Genomic DNA, 15,586 nt, shown 5'->3' with positions numbered 1-15,586 from the left:
TTGAATCAGACTTGGGTAGAATTTAGTCACCTTCCTTCATGCATGTTTCACAGAAACAACCTGAATGTGGAAGCATCTGAAAGTCGGTAGGTGACTGTTTTAACTACTGAAGTTCCCTTCGTACCTAAACTTGTGTGCTCAGACACACTAAGGCTGTTTTCACAGGCCTTAGCTGTTTAGCATCCAGCTTAGGCACTTTGAGGCCACAAACTAAATGTTCTAGCACTGAAAATTCCTGTGAGCATGTTGTCAGTGCACCTACTGAAGATGCTGATACCCAATACAGAGCGCTGCAGCCCAGCCAACTTGTGCTCCAGACTGTGGCCAAGAGGTTCCCCTCATCAGCCAGTCTCCATATCTCTTTAGTTCTTTATGCTGAAATCTTCACAGCTGCCTTATAGCTGAAGAAGCATCAACTTCCCCCAGTCACTTCTGTTGCTGTTATCACCTCTGTGGCAACATTAAAATAGGACCAAGGCATGATGCATTTATTGCTAAAATATCAAAATGAGAAACTGCATTGATAATCTTAGCAATGCAAAAAGAGGGAGAATGTTTGGAATGGAAAACTGCAAATTCAAGTATTAATCAAGTTGCATTGATAGACAGACAGCACAAAGTTCCTATTACCTGTCTTTGAATTCGGGTGTGATGATGCTGTTTTGTTTTACTTTGCCTGAGTCTTTCTTGAAAGAACTGATGTTAGTAGTTGAAATTCTAAGCATCAAAGCCATTTATCATTTTAGAAACACTTAGAACCATAGACTCATAGAATCATTTTGGTTGGAAGAGACCCTCAAGATCGAGTCCAACCATTAACCCAACCCTGGCACTCACTCATGTCCATAAGAACCTCATCTCCGTGTCTCTTAAACCCCTCCAGGGTTGGGTAACTCCACCACTGCCCTGGGCAGCCTGTTCCAATGCCTGACAACCCTTTCTGGGTATTTTTCCCAATATCCAACCTAAACCACTTATACACCTCTACCCAGTCTCCCTAGATTTATCCAAGGGTGTTGGTCCTGCAAGTGTTGGGTTTTAATTTTTTATTTGTTTCAACATCAAAGTGTAATTTATTTCCTTGACAAAGACTTTCCTGAGCTTAATCTTGGCCATACCGGACAGCTCAGTTCTGTGGATGTTGTGGCTGTCCTGGCATGGTCTGGGAACAGAAGAACTGGGACTAGCATCTGTGAAGACAGCAGTCTCTATTGTTTCAGTCTGGGAGCCCCTGAGGGTGGTGGTATAGGTCCATCTCGATGTAGGTAGGAGAAGAGAGGTCTTTTCTTGTGTTGGGGAGTTCTGAACCCTTGTAGTTCAAATTAAGTGACATTGTTTTAAGTCTAGATTCCATCTCTCCAGCTTCACCTAAATTTTCACTCTATTTTAGTAATCCAGGTTTGCAAAGGCATGGTTTATGTTTGTAAAAGGATGGTTCATGATTACGGTATCGGCATCCAGATAAACGGTTGCAATTCCTTACCCAGGTGTAGGATACAGAAAATAATCCCACATGCTACTGCTATACCTATACATCCAGGACAAGCCTCATTCAAGTAGCACAAATATTCCCTTCATTTACAAACCCACAGTTTATTTGATCTGGTAGTAAAATATGAAAAAGCACTCCCCTTTTTACAGAAATAGGAAATTCACAATTTAAAACAAGTAAAAAACACACCAAGTAATTACCATTGTAATGAGGCAACCAGTGGTTCCACGGTTCTTACAATGATGGAAGACTACATGTATATAGTTTCAGAAGTGGAATGATGTTTGATCGTATGCTTCTCTAGCGTTACAAAAATGTGGAAGCCTGAATAAAAAATAAAACTGTATTTATCCATATTTTCATGGAATTAAAAAAAATTGCTTGTTGGTAGAAGTAGCTGGATAATTCTGCTGCAGCACATATTGATGCCCCATCGATTCTAAGCATTTACCTTATTGCAAGCATTTGTGTAGGTTACTATGAATAAACATAAATACTGATTTGTACGTGTTGCCCTTCCACTGACACAGAGATATATTACCTTACTTTGGAAGTCTGTGCACCCTTCTACTTTGCATAGATGGCTAAAGGAGATGCAAGGCACCCTTCTTTGGAGAGGTAATTTAGAGGAGAGAAAAAGGTCTTTGTGCAGTTTTACAGTGTAGTCTGCATGTAAGTAAGGCAGAATTTGTTCCTGTAAGTTTTATTCTATGCACTGTGAAGCATGGTGCTTTGCTTTTTCAACACAATAAACCAAAATAGTTTTTTATGTTTTACTGTTAAACTTTTTTCTTTTGTTTTTGTATTGAGTGAAAATATATTTTTACCTTCATTCTTTTGCCCTGCTTTTTACTTTTTCATTGTTTGTCCTCCAGCCCTTGCTACTTCTGCACCCTTTTCTTTGTCATTTTTTAATAAGGGATATCCCAAATAAGAATTGCTTGACTTTTTAATGCTAATCTTGCATCTATTTCAATCATATTGACTTGGAGAATATGCCTTGTAAGTAACTGTACCAACTGATACACTGAATGTAATCCTCGCTTTCTAAGCATTGATTGTTTTCACAGCATCCTGAAAGGGTAAGCAGTCTTACTATCCAAATATCATGGCTGGGAAACAGGCTACCAAAAAGCTGTATGATTTATGTGAAGCCCCAGTGGGAATAAATGTCAGGTTTAGAATTCCTGGCTTCTTTTCCTGTGTTTGGACTCACACCATCTCTCAATGAAATACTTGATTCTTCCTAATATTACGTACCCTTCCATGTGCGTTAAATGTACTCATTTGAAAAGTAGCTGGTACTCAATTCTCTGTCTGTCCTATTGAAACTAACGGATGCCTGCAGGCAGGCATAAGGTATCGTTACCTTTGACAGCCAGTATGTTTTATGTTTTAAATTATGTGTTAGGCAGAATTTTTGGATACTAATTTGATATAATGAGATGCGCTTCTAATATCAACCCTAGTACGGGAAGGCCTTGCAGCCAGCCTACTCTTTATTTAAGATTATTCCATTTCAGATGTCCTAATGAGTGCTGCGAGTTGTGTAATTCTTTCATAATTTTCCCACATTCCCAGAAGGAGACGAGGGGCTGGAGTTTTTTCTATTTTTGTTTTAGTTTATTTCAAATTAGGGTGAGACCAGAATAAAGATCTAGGGGAAGAGTTTTGTGAAACACTTGCTATTGTGAGAATGGCAATTAAGAAAAAAAATATTATGGTCTACAAATGTTAATGATAAGGCAAGTCTTAATGCCTCTGCTGTTTGCCATTATCTTATAAATATCTTGACTCTGACTTTACAGTGCTGTTTATGGAATTTAATAAAGCAAATGTAATAATGCTGCCTGTGCTTTAGTGCACAATCTCAATTGAGTTGACCAGAAGATAAATAGGAACAGGAATGATAGTGCGTTCCTACAGATTGTTTTTAATAAGCGTGTTATTTAGTTGATCAGCCCAGTGCAGTAATGCCTCCTATCCTGCTCTACCAGACAAATTTATTAATGCTTCCACCCCCCCCATTTCTCTGAGAACATTGATTCCCTGCAGACATATCTCTATTAAACCTCTAGAAAGTCACAACTTCCAAATTAGATTAAGTAGCAGGAATGGTACTAGAGGAATCAAAGAAAATTGAGTGTGTTATTGAATTCATGCCACATTGTCTCAGGAAGAGACGGGAGTTATGTGTAGTGGTAACTTTTGTCCTTACTGTACTAACAAAGCTGTGGGCATTGCTGTCAAACCTCATTGTCTGCAGCGCGTCAGGATAAAATGAATCTTTTATCTAAACTCGTACCTAGTGAGGTTTTACAAATGAGAAATAGGTTTCGGAAGGAAGCTTTACAATTGATCAAAATCATTTGCCGTTATTTGCTGTACACAACCCTATCCTAAAAGCCCTACTGACAAAAACGTTAAAAAAGCATCTGGCTTTGGATTGTAAGCAGACTTGCTTGTCATGCTGGCAGTTGCAAAATGCAGATATTCATTTTAAAGCTGCCTATTTCTCATTTTGATCTGACATATTAAAAAGCATATAATTAATGGTTGACATTAGTAATTAACATTAACTTTATGGTGCTTAATATGCCATCATTCATCCATCAAATAACTGGTATGCATAATGTCTCTGCATAAAGGTTTTAATTGCACAAAATGATCCTTCAGTTCTCAGGCTCTACAGTTTAAAGTAGTTGTAAATGCATTTTTAAAAGATGAGAATTTTTCATTTATTGAATGTAAACAGTGTTTTTGTTCCTCCCTAGGAGCGTGCACAGACGCTTAGGCCAGGGACTTCGACTGGGGCACACGGCCCAAGACGCTCAGCTCCCATTAGCGGCTAAAGAGCACCACCTTGCTGTCGCCAGCGCTCTCTGGAGGAATTTCTTTCCCTATTTGAAGAGCCAGAGAATGTCACAGATGCCACCTTCCCCACAGCTTGCTGATACAGCTGCAGGTGAGTGTTGACCCTCCCTGCAACTACTGGTTATGGTGCTATTTTCTGTGTCACGAGCTTACAAGGATTTTGTATTTGGAATAGTTCTGCTTCTGTGTACTAACTTAGGAATGCATAAACGCGAAAAGTAGATTCTATGCTAAATATTTTGACAAGAAGAAATATTGTAATGTTGAATTACTTGATAGAATACAAACAGATTGAGGACTCCAAAGGGATTTGTAGCTATAAAAGCCTGACTTCCTTTTCCCTACTATTTACAGATTATCATCAATGTTCCAGTGTTATACAATATAAATGAGAATGCCAGAATATATCCAGAATTTACATTTTTTTGGTAGAAGTTTATAATTTTGTGTTGAACTATTCATTATGGTTGTGGTGCAAAATAAGGTTTTCTTAAATAATATTTTTACATTTGAAGACAGTTTTCAAAAGTTGATGACATGATTTATTTTTTGCTGAACCTTTATGGTTATGGTTATAAAGCTATTTCATAAATCATTTTAATTATTTATCTTGCTTTACACTGAAGGATTTTAACCTTGACGTAAAACATTCCATATGTATATGAACTCCACGTGCAATGAGTCGGCAAGGCAGTGAATAGAAAGAAATCCCAGTTTGATCTTTAACATCAGTAACTAGCATTGTATTCTGTAGTTACAATGAAATCTTGTATCCAGTTAACTACAATTTAGAGAAATGAAATATAAAATGATGTGAATTAGATAAAGTTCAAGCTCAGAAGTGCCGAGGCAGTAATAGGAAAGTTAAAAAACCTGCCATCTGCAGTAATTAGTAGGGAGTGTTAATGAAGGCGGTGGTGTGCAGTGATCGCGGGCTCAGGATGTTGAAGCCTATGTGGGCAACAGCAGCACAAACCAAAGGGCGAGGTTGTTAATGTCAGAACTTTCATTCATGTCCTACAGCGTCACATGTCCTTATTTTACATTAACGCAGTCAAATAGCAAGAAGAACAACCTATTATAAACTCTGCTTAGAAGCAGGGGAGCGCACTTGTGACCCGCTGTACAGTGACGTGCTGCGCAGCGCTGCGGAGGAAGGTGACCTCTTCCCACGCTGGAGTTGCTCCTCGCCCCTGAGGTTGCAGCTGTCCCAGCTCTCCTGCTCCCCCTGCCAGGCAAACAGCCTGGGACTCACATTGTTCCTTCCCTCTCCCATTTCTCCCCTACCTGTGTTATGGCCGATGCTGCAGAAGCGATGTGATAATCTGGAAGAAGGAAGGCACAAGCTGCTTCCTCACTGAAGGCAGAGCGGGACGCTGTGTGACCTCCTGTTGTATTCTGAGGCACATAAGAAAATGTGAAGTCCTTCATAGCTCAGGGTAGTCTCTCTACACCATTAATTAAAATAGTTTCATTGTTGTGTCTAAAAACTAGCCTTTTCCATCTAATTCGAAGTCAGTTTCTCAGTGCATGCAGTTTTAGAAATAATTATTTTAATATGTTAATATTACATTTATATTTAATTTAGGTTGGAGAATTTGGGAACCAGTGAGCCTCTTTATTTCATTGCCCTCCAAAGTCAGTTTTCCTGACTCATTTGGTGCCTCTCGTTTCCTATAACATAATAACTGCTCAGCATTTCAAATTACATTGTCTTCCTGAGTTTAAATGCATTTTTCATTTGCAGCATAAAGAATGTGTTATATTTTTTTGTGCTGGTAGTGTTAGATATAGATTCCACAGTAGACCTAACAGGAACACCAAAAGGTTATAAACTTCATTAACAAAAACTGCACAAAATACTTTCCCAGTTTCTAGATCTGCAACTGTTACATGAAGATCCTTTTTTTCAAGAATAAGCTTGTCCGTAGTGCATTATTTACACAGTGACTCTGGATACATGAAAGTCTATTCTAAAAATAGAAAGTATCAGCTTTTACTAGTGAATTATTTCTAGATAGAGATTTTTACTGTGAGAAGTGTGCAAAAACAACTAAGCAAATAAATAAAACTCAACCCTGTAAAGCACAGTAACACTTAGGTGTACAAGGGAAAAAGTGGTGGCTGGAGGCCAGAAGGGGAGGCCAAGAAGACATATTGTTTGTTGCATAGGTGGTAATGATTCAGGGCTTATAATCTGTGGTTTCATTCATGTATTTAAAATTGTACATGTTTAGATCCATTTTCCCTCCTTTGCGTTCACTGTGTCATGTTGGCTTACAAACTCCTTGGGACAGAGACTACACCTTAACATGTACAAATGCTATCTGTTGGAATAGTTGCCTAGTTTTAATTGAGACATCCAGTACTCCCAGACTGCACGTTATTAATAATAACTAGTTTTCAATACTTTTTAGTGGAACAGGGGTGTACTGTGAGACCATTAACATAGTGCTATGTTTTTATTTCTTTAAAATCAGGTTTTACTCTCTTAGCTTTGGATATACCCAGCAAAGCCCTGTCAGAACTCCAGCCACAGCCTGTTCTATCAATGATGCAGCTGTTTGGATGGGATGACATGGTGTGGCCTCAACTGGTGTCAAGATACCTAAGTCACCTAATTCAAAACAGGTGAAAAAATGCAACTGCTTATTCTTCCAGTACTTTCTAAGTTTTTATTACACTTGTGGAAAATGTAGCTTCAAACAGTAGTTTCATTATGTTGATCCAGGTTCTTTGCATCTTTTAAAGTTCTAGGTCTCTTTAAATCATCTGGGACATTTCTCAGGGATAGTGGATGCCATTTGGATTGGGTTGTTTGGGGTTTTTGTGTGTAAATAGCTTAAGATACTCAACATTTGTCAGGAAGATAGGTAAGTATTTTGAAAAAGTTATTTGTCTTTTCATATAGCAAACCACTTATTTTTTCCCAATGGAAACCATGTTGTTACTAGCAGATTTCAGAAAATGGGGACCTAGGTAATATCTTCAGAGAAGTACTTCTGTGAAGAGCAGTACTGCATCAAAGTGAAATGCCTGCACCCATAACCTGTTTTTAATTTGCATAGTTACAGTTATCCACCCCCTTCTATTGTTGCTATGCTTGGGCAAAGTTGTTACAGTGGCCTCCTGCCCTAGCTGCACTTGAAGTTGGATAATTGAGCTTGGTAAATTTTAAAATTTCTAGTTAAAAGTACTGGTGTTATTTTTCCCCTACCGGTTACACTTAGCACAAAAGAAGTTAAATCTTCTTATCAAAAGTCAAGATAAACATTATGATTGGAATCTGAAGATGCTAGATAGTAAGTATTCAATGCTTAAATATCGTGACTCCTTCAAAATGAAGAACTCCTGCAGGATGCTGGGGATGATGGGTTGAGCAGTATCGAAAGTATGAGGAAAAATTACGGTAAGGAAATGAATGCATTAAAAGTTTATTTTTGACAAGCTTGGAACAATTTCTGAATGCATATTAATGTTCATGTAGCTCAGGTTTCTGAGACCTGCTAAACAGATGCATTAAATTAAATAACAAGATTAGAAAATGTATCACATGTCTATGTTTTACATGCCAATGTTGAATTTTCATAGTATCACAGCATTGTTTAGGTTGGAAGGGACCCTTGAGATCAGGTAATCTGACTTGTCCAATGCTTCTGCTCCAGCAGGGGCAGCTTGAGGAGGTTGCCCAGAACTCTGTCCAGTCAGAAATTTGTATACCTGAGAAATTTTATTTGCTTTAAGTAGGTCCCTATGAACTTAAGATAGATGGATGGTGCTGGTGGTTGAGGTGTGGTTGTTTTGGGGTTTTTTTTCCCCCTCTCACCCCACTTCTGAATCAGACTTTGGAAGCAGGGGTGGTGAGGGATGAGAAAGAAAGACTGGGTGTTTCTATGTCTAAGTTTCTGGGTACGTATTTGAAAGTAACAAACGTTGCACATTTTTAGGGTACATATTGTACGAAGGAGCAGAGCTGTAAATCAGGATGTGGTAAAGACTATTTCAGTGTCATTGGCAAAGCTGAAACTATGGCCTTCTTGGAGGGAAATGTTAAATCAGGTTGAATTTATTTCCTCGTGTGTCAGTTTGAAAGTCAGGAAAGGAGCATTCAGTCCTCTGGTTTGCCATATTTCGCTTGTATGATCTTTACAGTGTTTCATACAAGGTTGCAGATACCTTGCATGCGCTGAATGAAGTAGGAGTTAAGCATATAAATACCCCTTTATAATTTGAATTTTGTTGCTCTTCAGGTGAGACCAAGAAAAACATTTTGATACCTAAACTGGAATTTTGGTTTAATTTAGGTGCTTAAGGCTGATTACTGGTTCCCCCTGTAAAAACTTGGGTGACTGAAAGTAGTTACTTCAGTATTCATTAGTAATATTCATTAAGCACCTGATGTATATATCCACAGATACATTGCAATGCTGGCTGAGGTAACACTTACTGTATTTGGAACCATGGCCAAAGCATTCCTGTTCCAAATGTCTGGAACCTTGATTGTACTAGAAAGCGGAGAGCCTACACACGTGGCCAGTGTTGAGCTCCCAAAACAGCCCTGCTGCCGTCACCATCACAGTTGCTATTGATGGTAGTTACCTGGTGTGCATTAGTTGAGAGGCCAGAGCACTTGCGCAAGAATTTGGAAAACCCTTCTCTGAGAAAATTCAAACCTTTATTTCTGAATAACCACCTTAGAAAGGAGTAAGAGGACCTTGCCCTCCTCTTACAGATTGTGCCGTGGAGTAAGTGAAAATGTCAGGTCTGTGGATCCGTATTGAGAGAACTAGCAGGAGAAAGCCTGACTCCATAGCTGAGTGATGATGGATATTTGTCTTTTGCTTACATGTGTGCATGTTCTCGCTCATTCTGGTTCTCTCTCATACGTTCTCACTCTCTGTCACATTCTGCTTTTCTGAATCTCACCCCTGCTGGATGCATGGGACAGAAAGCATTCACACAGAGGGAAATCTTTTTGCCCCTAAGCTGTTGGGGTTGCAGTTTTCCAGCCTCAGGAGAATGGGCTGTTTACCCGATCAGTTGCCTCAAGGCTGACAAGGGAAAACTGAAGTATCTGTGCTTGGGCAAAGGTGTGTCCCTGCCTCATCAGCAGAGCTGTAAGGTGCTCAGATTTCCTTGTGAAAGGACAATGAGTAGCCAAGAGAAGACTTTTTTGGTAGAATTATGCAGAGGTATGATACTCTAAAAACACTGTCATTGTATTATATGCTAATAAGACGGCAATTTTTTGTAGCATGATTCATCTACTTATTTACCTTAGGCGGTTGTAGAGCAAAAGTTATCGAAGTATCTAAGTGCTGGCATCTTAAGACTTCATGGTTACTGCACTCTGATAATTTTCACATCAAACGTTCTCAGTTAAAAAGTAAAAAGATTATTTTGTTGTGGATGCTGTTATATACCCTGCAAGCTCTGCCTGGTCTCTTTAAGATTGAAGCTTGTTCTGCATATCAGCTGTTTCAATATCAATAACAAAGGTTCTGATGGACAAGCTCTGCCCTTGGGAACGTGCACATAAGCTTTGGCATTTCTTTTGCCGTGGTTTATCTCCAGATCCATGTTGTGTAGTACGTGGTAGCATTAAAATCTGTTTAACTTCGTGCATGTGTATATATAAGCTCACTGGTTTAAAAGGGCCACTTGCAATGCTTCTTACAGGTAGTTATTGTTTGTTCCTTTCTTGAGGATAAGGAGCATATTCCTCTCCAGTTTTTGGAAGATACCTAAGTGGCCTACCTATCAGCAAGCAGGAGAAACAGGAGTAAGACTGCTGCAGAAAGTGTTTTGTGAGCCTTTGAGGCCAAGTAGATTAGCTGTTAACCTCAAGATTATATGAAGCTGGAATTGTTTATATGATACTGCAAAGAGCATTAAGTCCATAGGCATCCTGTTTTTTTCTCTTTTGATGCTAGAATTTAATTTTTTTTAATATTTTATTTGCTTGTATTTGGTCTCCTTCTCTATTTTGTCAACAATGCTTCAGCAGGGATGTTCAGACAAAGATATGGTTGTCATTGGTTTTAACTAAATGAAACAAACAAACAAAAAAATTATTAATGTTGTTTAGAGAGAAACAGAATCCAGTTTGGTTTCCATCTGGACCTGTGTTGCCTTTCTGTTGCAAACATAAGTAAAAATTCAGTAGGAAATAAGTAGATTTATATGTACATATATCAGGAAAAGAGTACAAGCATTTTTCATTAAAGTCAAAGCACCAAGGACTGACCAGGGAAGAAGACTCTCAAATAAAAAGGTGTAACTATTTTCAAGAAATTTCACTGACCTGAATCACACACAGAGCTCATCCGATAGGAATTGCAAACAGGGTGCAGAACAGACCTGCTGTCCCTTGGCCAGGAGTTTCTGCAGAATTAATGGTGCAGAGCTGTTATGCTTGGCAAAAACTGATTACAGCAGCTACTCGCAATTGTAAGGCAGGTAAAACCTTGGGAATACTCAACAGTGAAGTGCAGGGATTGTGCATTGAGTGTTTGCTGTGGGGGGGGAATACATATACTTGTGTGTGTATACATACATAAATGCATATGTCTGTAAGTGTACATCAAGTATAGCAGTTTCCTTTCTCATCTCCAAGCTGCCTTTTTTATGTTTCCCTTTTTGATCTATTTCTAACATGACATGTCTTTACTTGCTAAAGCAAAGCTTCTCCATCTTTTATTTAATTAGGACTAAGTAGACTTCAGAGTAGTGTGGGACACCTGAGGTGGCTTTGTATGAAAGGTTGGGGCAGCTTAAGCAGAGTCAAAATGAAGTTCCAGGTTGAGTCACATAATCTATTCCCAACATTGTACCTTGTCAGTTTAGATAATACTGTGAAATTATCCATTGGTAGAATAAGAGATTTCCCATTGTGTGAATTTCTCCCCTTTTTTTTATGTAGAGAAAACATACATACATGTGTATATGTGCTTTTATATTACCATGTGTGGCATCACCAAGTTTATGATGTTCTTTGTATTTAGGTATCAGGATATCATGAGCAAAGTCTGCAGAGCACACAAAAAGAATGCCAGTTGGCCTCTCTATTACTTTAGTTCTAATTGTTTCTGTGTACTGTTTCTATCTGTCTCCAGCCAAATGAGATGCTCTGCCACCTTTTTGCATACTTTTGTTAGATATCTTTACCTTTTTCTTCCTCTTCTACCTACGCAGTGAGCTGTGTGAAGCTTTTTCTAGTATGGGATATACATCCTATGAAGCTTTGACAGTACGTTCTTGGTTTCGATGCATTTTGCAAATGTTCATAGATCAACCGACTGGTACGCTGGCCAAGACAGATGCTGAGCGAACAGTTGGTAAGTGTTCACATTTCCCTAATGTTTGCAGTAATGATTCTATATTGCAAAACTGGCAAACATTTTCAGCTAATTACAGAATGTATTTTTGTTTGTATTCCTTTACTTTTACCTAATTACAAAATGTGTTTCTTTACGCTGCTTGTGCTATTTATTGATAGTTTGCTCTGCATATGACAAATTTATCACAAACAAAGATAAAAGAGCTTGTTTCCTTGGAAGCAAAGAACAAAAACTTGCTCCCAAGGAGACAGGCTATTTTTCCCCCATGGAGAAACTGCTCTGAAAAAAATGAAAATCTGAAGTAAATAGTCAGAAATCATGCTGTGAATGCCCTAAAAGAAAAAAAAAAAAAAGAAAAAGAGTTGCAAGTAATTCTTTCCTTTTCTATATTGGATATTTTGTATTTTTAGAGCAATTCTTCATCACTTCTTCTATAAAACACTGCAGTTCTAATTATCTGTAGAACACATCTTCTAGCGACTATCTTTCATACACATTTTTTAGATTTTGAAGAAAATGATCAGTAAAATGAAAGACTTGTTTATCCATACTTAATTCTATTCACTCTCTTATAACTGTATTAGAAAAATAACCAGTTTAGACACATATTCTTTGTCTAGAGGGATGCAGTCAGTTGCAGAATCCTTTTATTTTAGCCATTTTAAAATCACATTTCATTTTAACATTTTGGGACTAAAGCAAATCGAAAAATGTAACTGCATACTATATTTACTGCTGTGCTGTCTTGTAACAATCAGGGAAAGCCTATATGGAGCAGCTGACTGAGATGACAAGACTGATTTTTAAGCTCTCGGAAGTAGAAAACATTCTTTCAAAGGCTAACGTTGAAGAGTCAGTTTTCAAGCAAGACCCTAAAAATGCTCTTGTCCAGTTCATTAAGGTATGGTACATCTCTGTGTTAGCTTCATAAGACAATTTTAGTGAAAAGAAACTACATATTTGATTTAGTATGTATAAAAAGAAGTTACACAAACCTCATGAGAGACTTAGTAAGTTTATTTATATTTATTTCAGTGTTTTTGTTTTCTCAGGCTGTTGGTAGAACTTACAGTGGCCTTCAGACACTCCCTGAGAAATCTGCCATGGTAGCAAAGACTCTGGAGTATTTAGGTGATGTATTAAAGTATGTAAAACCTTACCTGAAGGTGAAAGGACCTCCAGAAGGTCTGCAGCTTACATATTGGATCATAGGTAATTATTTTGCAACCTCTTTTCTTTTAGTAAAATAATTTTAAGGAATTGAGGTTTTTTGTTGTTTTGTTTGGGTTTTTTTTTTAATTACCCCTGCAAATCAGTATTTTCAAAAGTAAGACGTTTTTGTGTCTTTTACCACTGAAAAACACCTGTTTTACCTAAATGAAACCAGAAACAATGACAAAGCAGTGAGGTAGAGTTATGACAGTCTACATCATATTTACTGGGGTTATTGTAGAGGACAGGTTGAGTTCCTTTTAGAACTGTTTCTCTTACATACACGCTGTGCTTCATTAAAGCTCAAATTTGTTCATTGAAGTATGGAACCACTGACAGGACGGAAGAACAAGAGTGCTGTTTATTATGAATGAATGTGCAAGTCAGCTTTATGTCTCTTAAAGATGGAGGTAATGAGGTGCATGTACACAGAGTACATGATGATTACAAGGAATGCAGTGAAATGCACATCCAGGATGCAGGAGGTGCATCAAATGTAATGGAATTTGAGTTTTGTAAAATACTTCACCTTTCTGGTGCAAGGTCTGCATATTCTGATATACAAGAGGTATGTCAAATTAAATGTGTTTAGATATCCAGGTGTTGGGTTGGAACCTTGCAAAGTAATTTTAGATTGGGTATTTTCCTTTTTGCTATTTGCAGTAGGAAACAATCTTCAGTCATGCTGTTGTGTACGAGAAATTGTCCTTTCTTTTTAGTTAGGAACACATAAAAAAGGCTTGAAGAAAAAAAATAGTTAAGTGTATTTCAATCACTTCTTCACATTCTGTGGGCTTGTTAAATTATAAGGACAAAGCAAGAAACTTAACAAATCTAAACACCTCCCATCTGTGGTCAGATTGTGTCATCTTCTGTCCCATACATCACAGCAGTGATAATAGAAGGAGTATTTTTAGCTGGAATGAGCATGTTTCTTTCAAATCAGGAAGCTTAGACAACATTATTTAGAAGTATTGTTAAGTGATCATTCTCTTTCTCTATGATTGATCATTGTGTTTTCTTTCACTCCACAAGATTAATGTTGTTTTGTGTTCTTTTTAGAGATGGGAATGAATGTCTTTTATAGATTAATAACATCTTGTAACAGCCCACTTTTGATCTTCCATTATTTTTGAAGTCTTAAACATATTTTCTTGGGATATTTCCATATATTCAACCCAGCAAACTCTTTCTGGCTTCTAATTAAGTATAAAGTTGAGAATGTCTGTGTGAATTACTACATAGAAATCCTGTTTAATTTCATCTGTATTTTGAGTATTAACACTCATTAATATAGAGTTATTTTCTCCAGAAAAAATAAACCTCACCTGCAATAAAGATGTTTCTCAAAGTTAGGGTATTTACACATCAACACCTTCTTACTTTCTTTTTTTTGCAATTCAAAGGGAAGATCATAAGGTGAGCTCAAAGCTGCGCAAGTGATATGTTCATGCGCTGAAAACAAGAAAGATGTTCTCTGTGGCTCTCATTTTGTGAACCGAGAGCCCACAAAGATCTGGAGAGACCATGCTGCTTTAGTGAAGTTGGCTGCCCCTCATTCTTTTTAGTCTGCTGAATTAGATGCATTAAATACAATTTGAAAGATATTTAATGTTTTCCTAACACTGAATCGCTGTGTGAGTAGTTGCCAGTGTGGCCACAGTGGTGTTAGATAAATGTGAAGGGAAGGCAAAGGCTGCGTCTCTCTGTAAAATGTGATGAATGTACACAGTAAGGTGAACGTTTAAGTGCATATGTGTTGATTGCAGCAGTGTTATGTATCAAGTTTGGTTAAATTTTTCTGCAGGGATGTCAGAGACTGTCCTTTCTTTAGCGTTACTGTACTTTTCCTAAAGCAGCTTCACTTGTCTAAAAACTTGTAATGTGTTGAATTGATTTAGTACTTTCATATTGTTGAACTGTAAATGGACTTCTCAGTCATCTTGACTGGGCTTTTTCTAAGGGGATACCATGGAATGAGTATGTGGGAGTGAGATATTTCAGTTCCTGTTGCTACTCTTGGATTATCTAATTTAACATAATTGCCTCCTTAGGATTTTTTTTTTTTTTTCTGACTCTAAAATGCTTTGTGATTTCTTGATTCTGTTTTCAACAGGATGTCTGGTAAAGTTCTGGGCACCAATACTGGCTACTTCCAAAGCGCAGCAACTCTTGTTCCGCATCGTGGATTGCTTACTGCTCCCGCACTCTGTGCTCCAGCAGAACAAGGAGCTGCCTGTGGCTCTGCTCTCCGCCATTCAGGAAAGCCTCCCTCTTTATCTCCAGGTAAATATCTGAACTCTATTATCAGCAGACAAACGTATCTTCAAGATTCATATTGCGGAGGATGTTTTCTTTTTCCCTAATCAAAACAAGTGTTGACTGAATTTAAAGCAGCAGCAAGAGGGGGTTTTTCTTCTTGTAGAAGTGGAAGGTAAAATGCCACACCATTGCTTTTGCTCTCATTACATGCAGCTGTGCCACGCTCCAGAGTTACTGGTCTAATCGCTGTACACAGATAAGCTTTTAGCCAACCTGCTGTTTACAGTGGTCTCTGATGTGAGAGATTTCTGAAACAGTGGATCAAATAATCATGATATGCAGCAAGGCTCTTGTTGAGATTATAGAGCAAACAAATGTTTTAAATCATCCTTGACTTGGCTAACTG

General features: G+C 37.9%; 1 protein-coding gene across 1 annotated transcript in view; it reads left to right on the top strand.

The window, feature by feature from the left end:
* MMS22L (MMS22 like, DNA repair protein) overlaps window positions 1-15,586 on the top strand; it is a gene marked incomplete at both ends in the record, with an annotated part of 93,962 nt that overhangs the window by 64,957 nt on the left and 13,419 nt on the right. The window contains 6 exons of the mRNA XM_080341404.1: window positions 4,267-4,457; window positions 6,847-6,997; window positions 11,561-11,703; window positions 12,465-12,607; window positions 12,759-12,918; window positions 15,035-15,204. Of these exons, the coding sequence (XP_080197530.1) occupies window positions 4,267-4,457; window positions 6,847-6,997; window positions 11,561-11,703; window positions 12,465-12,607; window positions 12,759-12,918; window positions 15,035-15,204 (958 nt within the window). The remainder of the gene's footprint in view (window positions 1-4,266; window positions 4,458-6,846; window positions 6,998-11,560; window positions 11,704-12,464; window positions 12,608-12,758; window positions 12,919-15,034; window positions 15,205-15,586) is intronic.

Source organism: Nesoenas mayeri, assembly GCF_963082525.1.
Source record: "Nesoenas mayeri genome assembly, chromosome: 3".
NCBI classification, from domain to species: domain Eukaryota; kingdom Metazoa; phylum Chordata; class Aves; order Columbiformes; family Columbidae; genus Nesoenas; species Nesoenas mayeri.
This window is presented reverse-complemented; position numbering and strand designations above follow the sequence as displayed.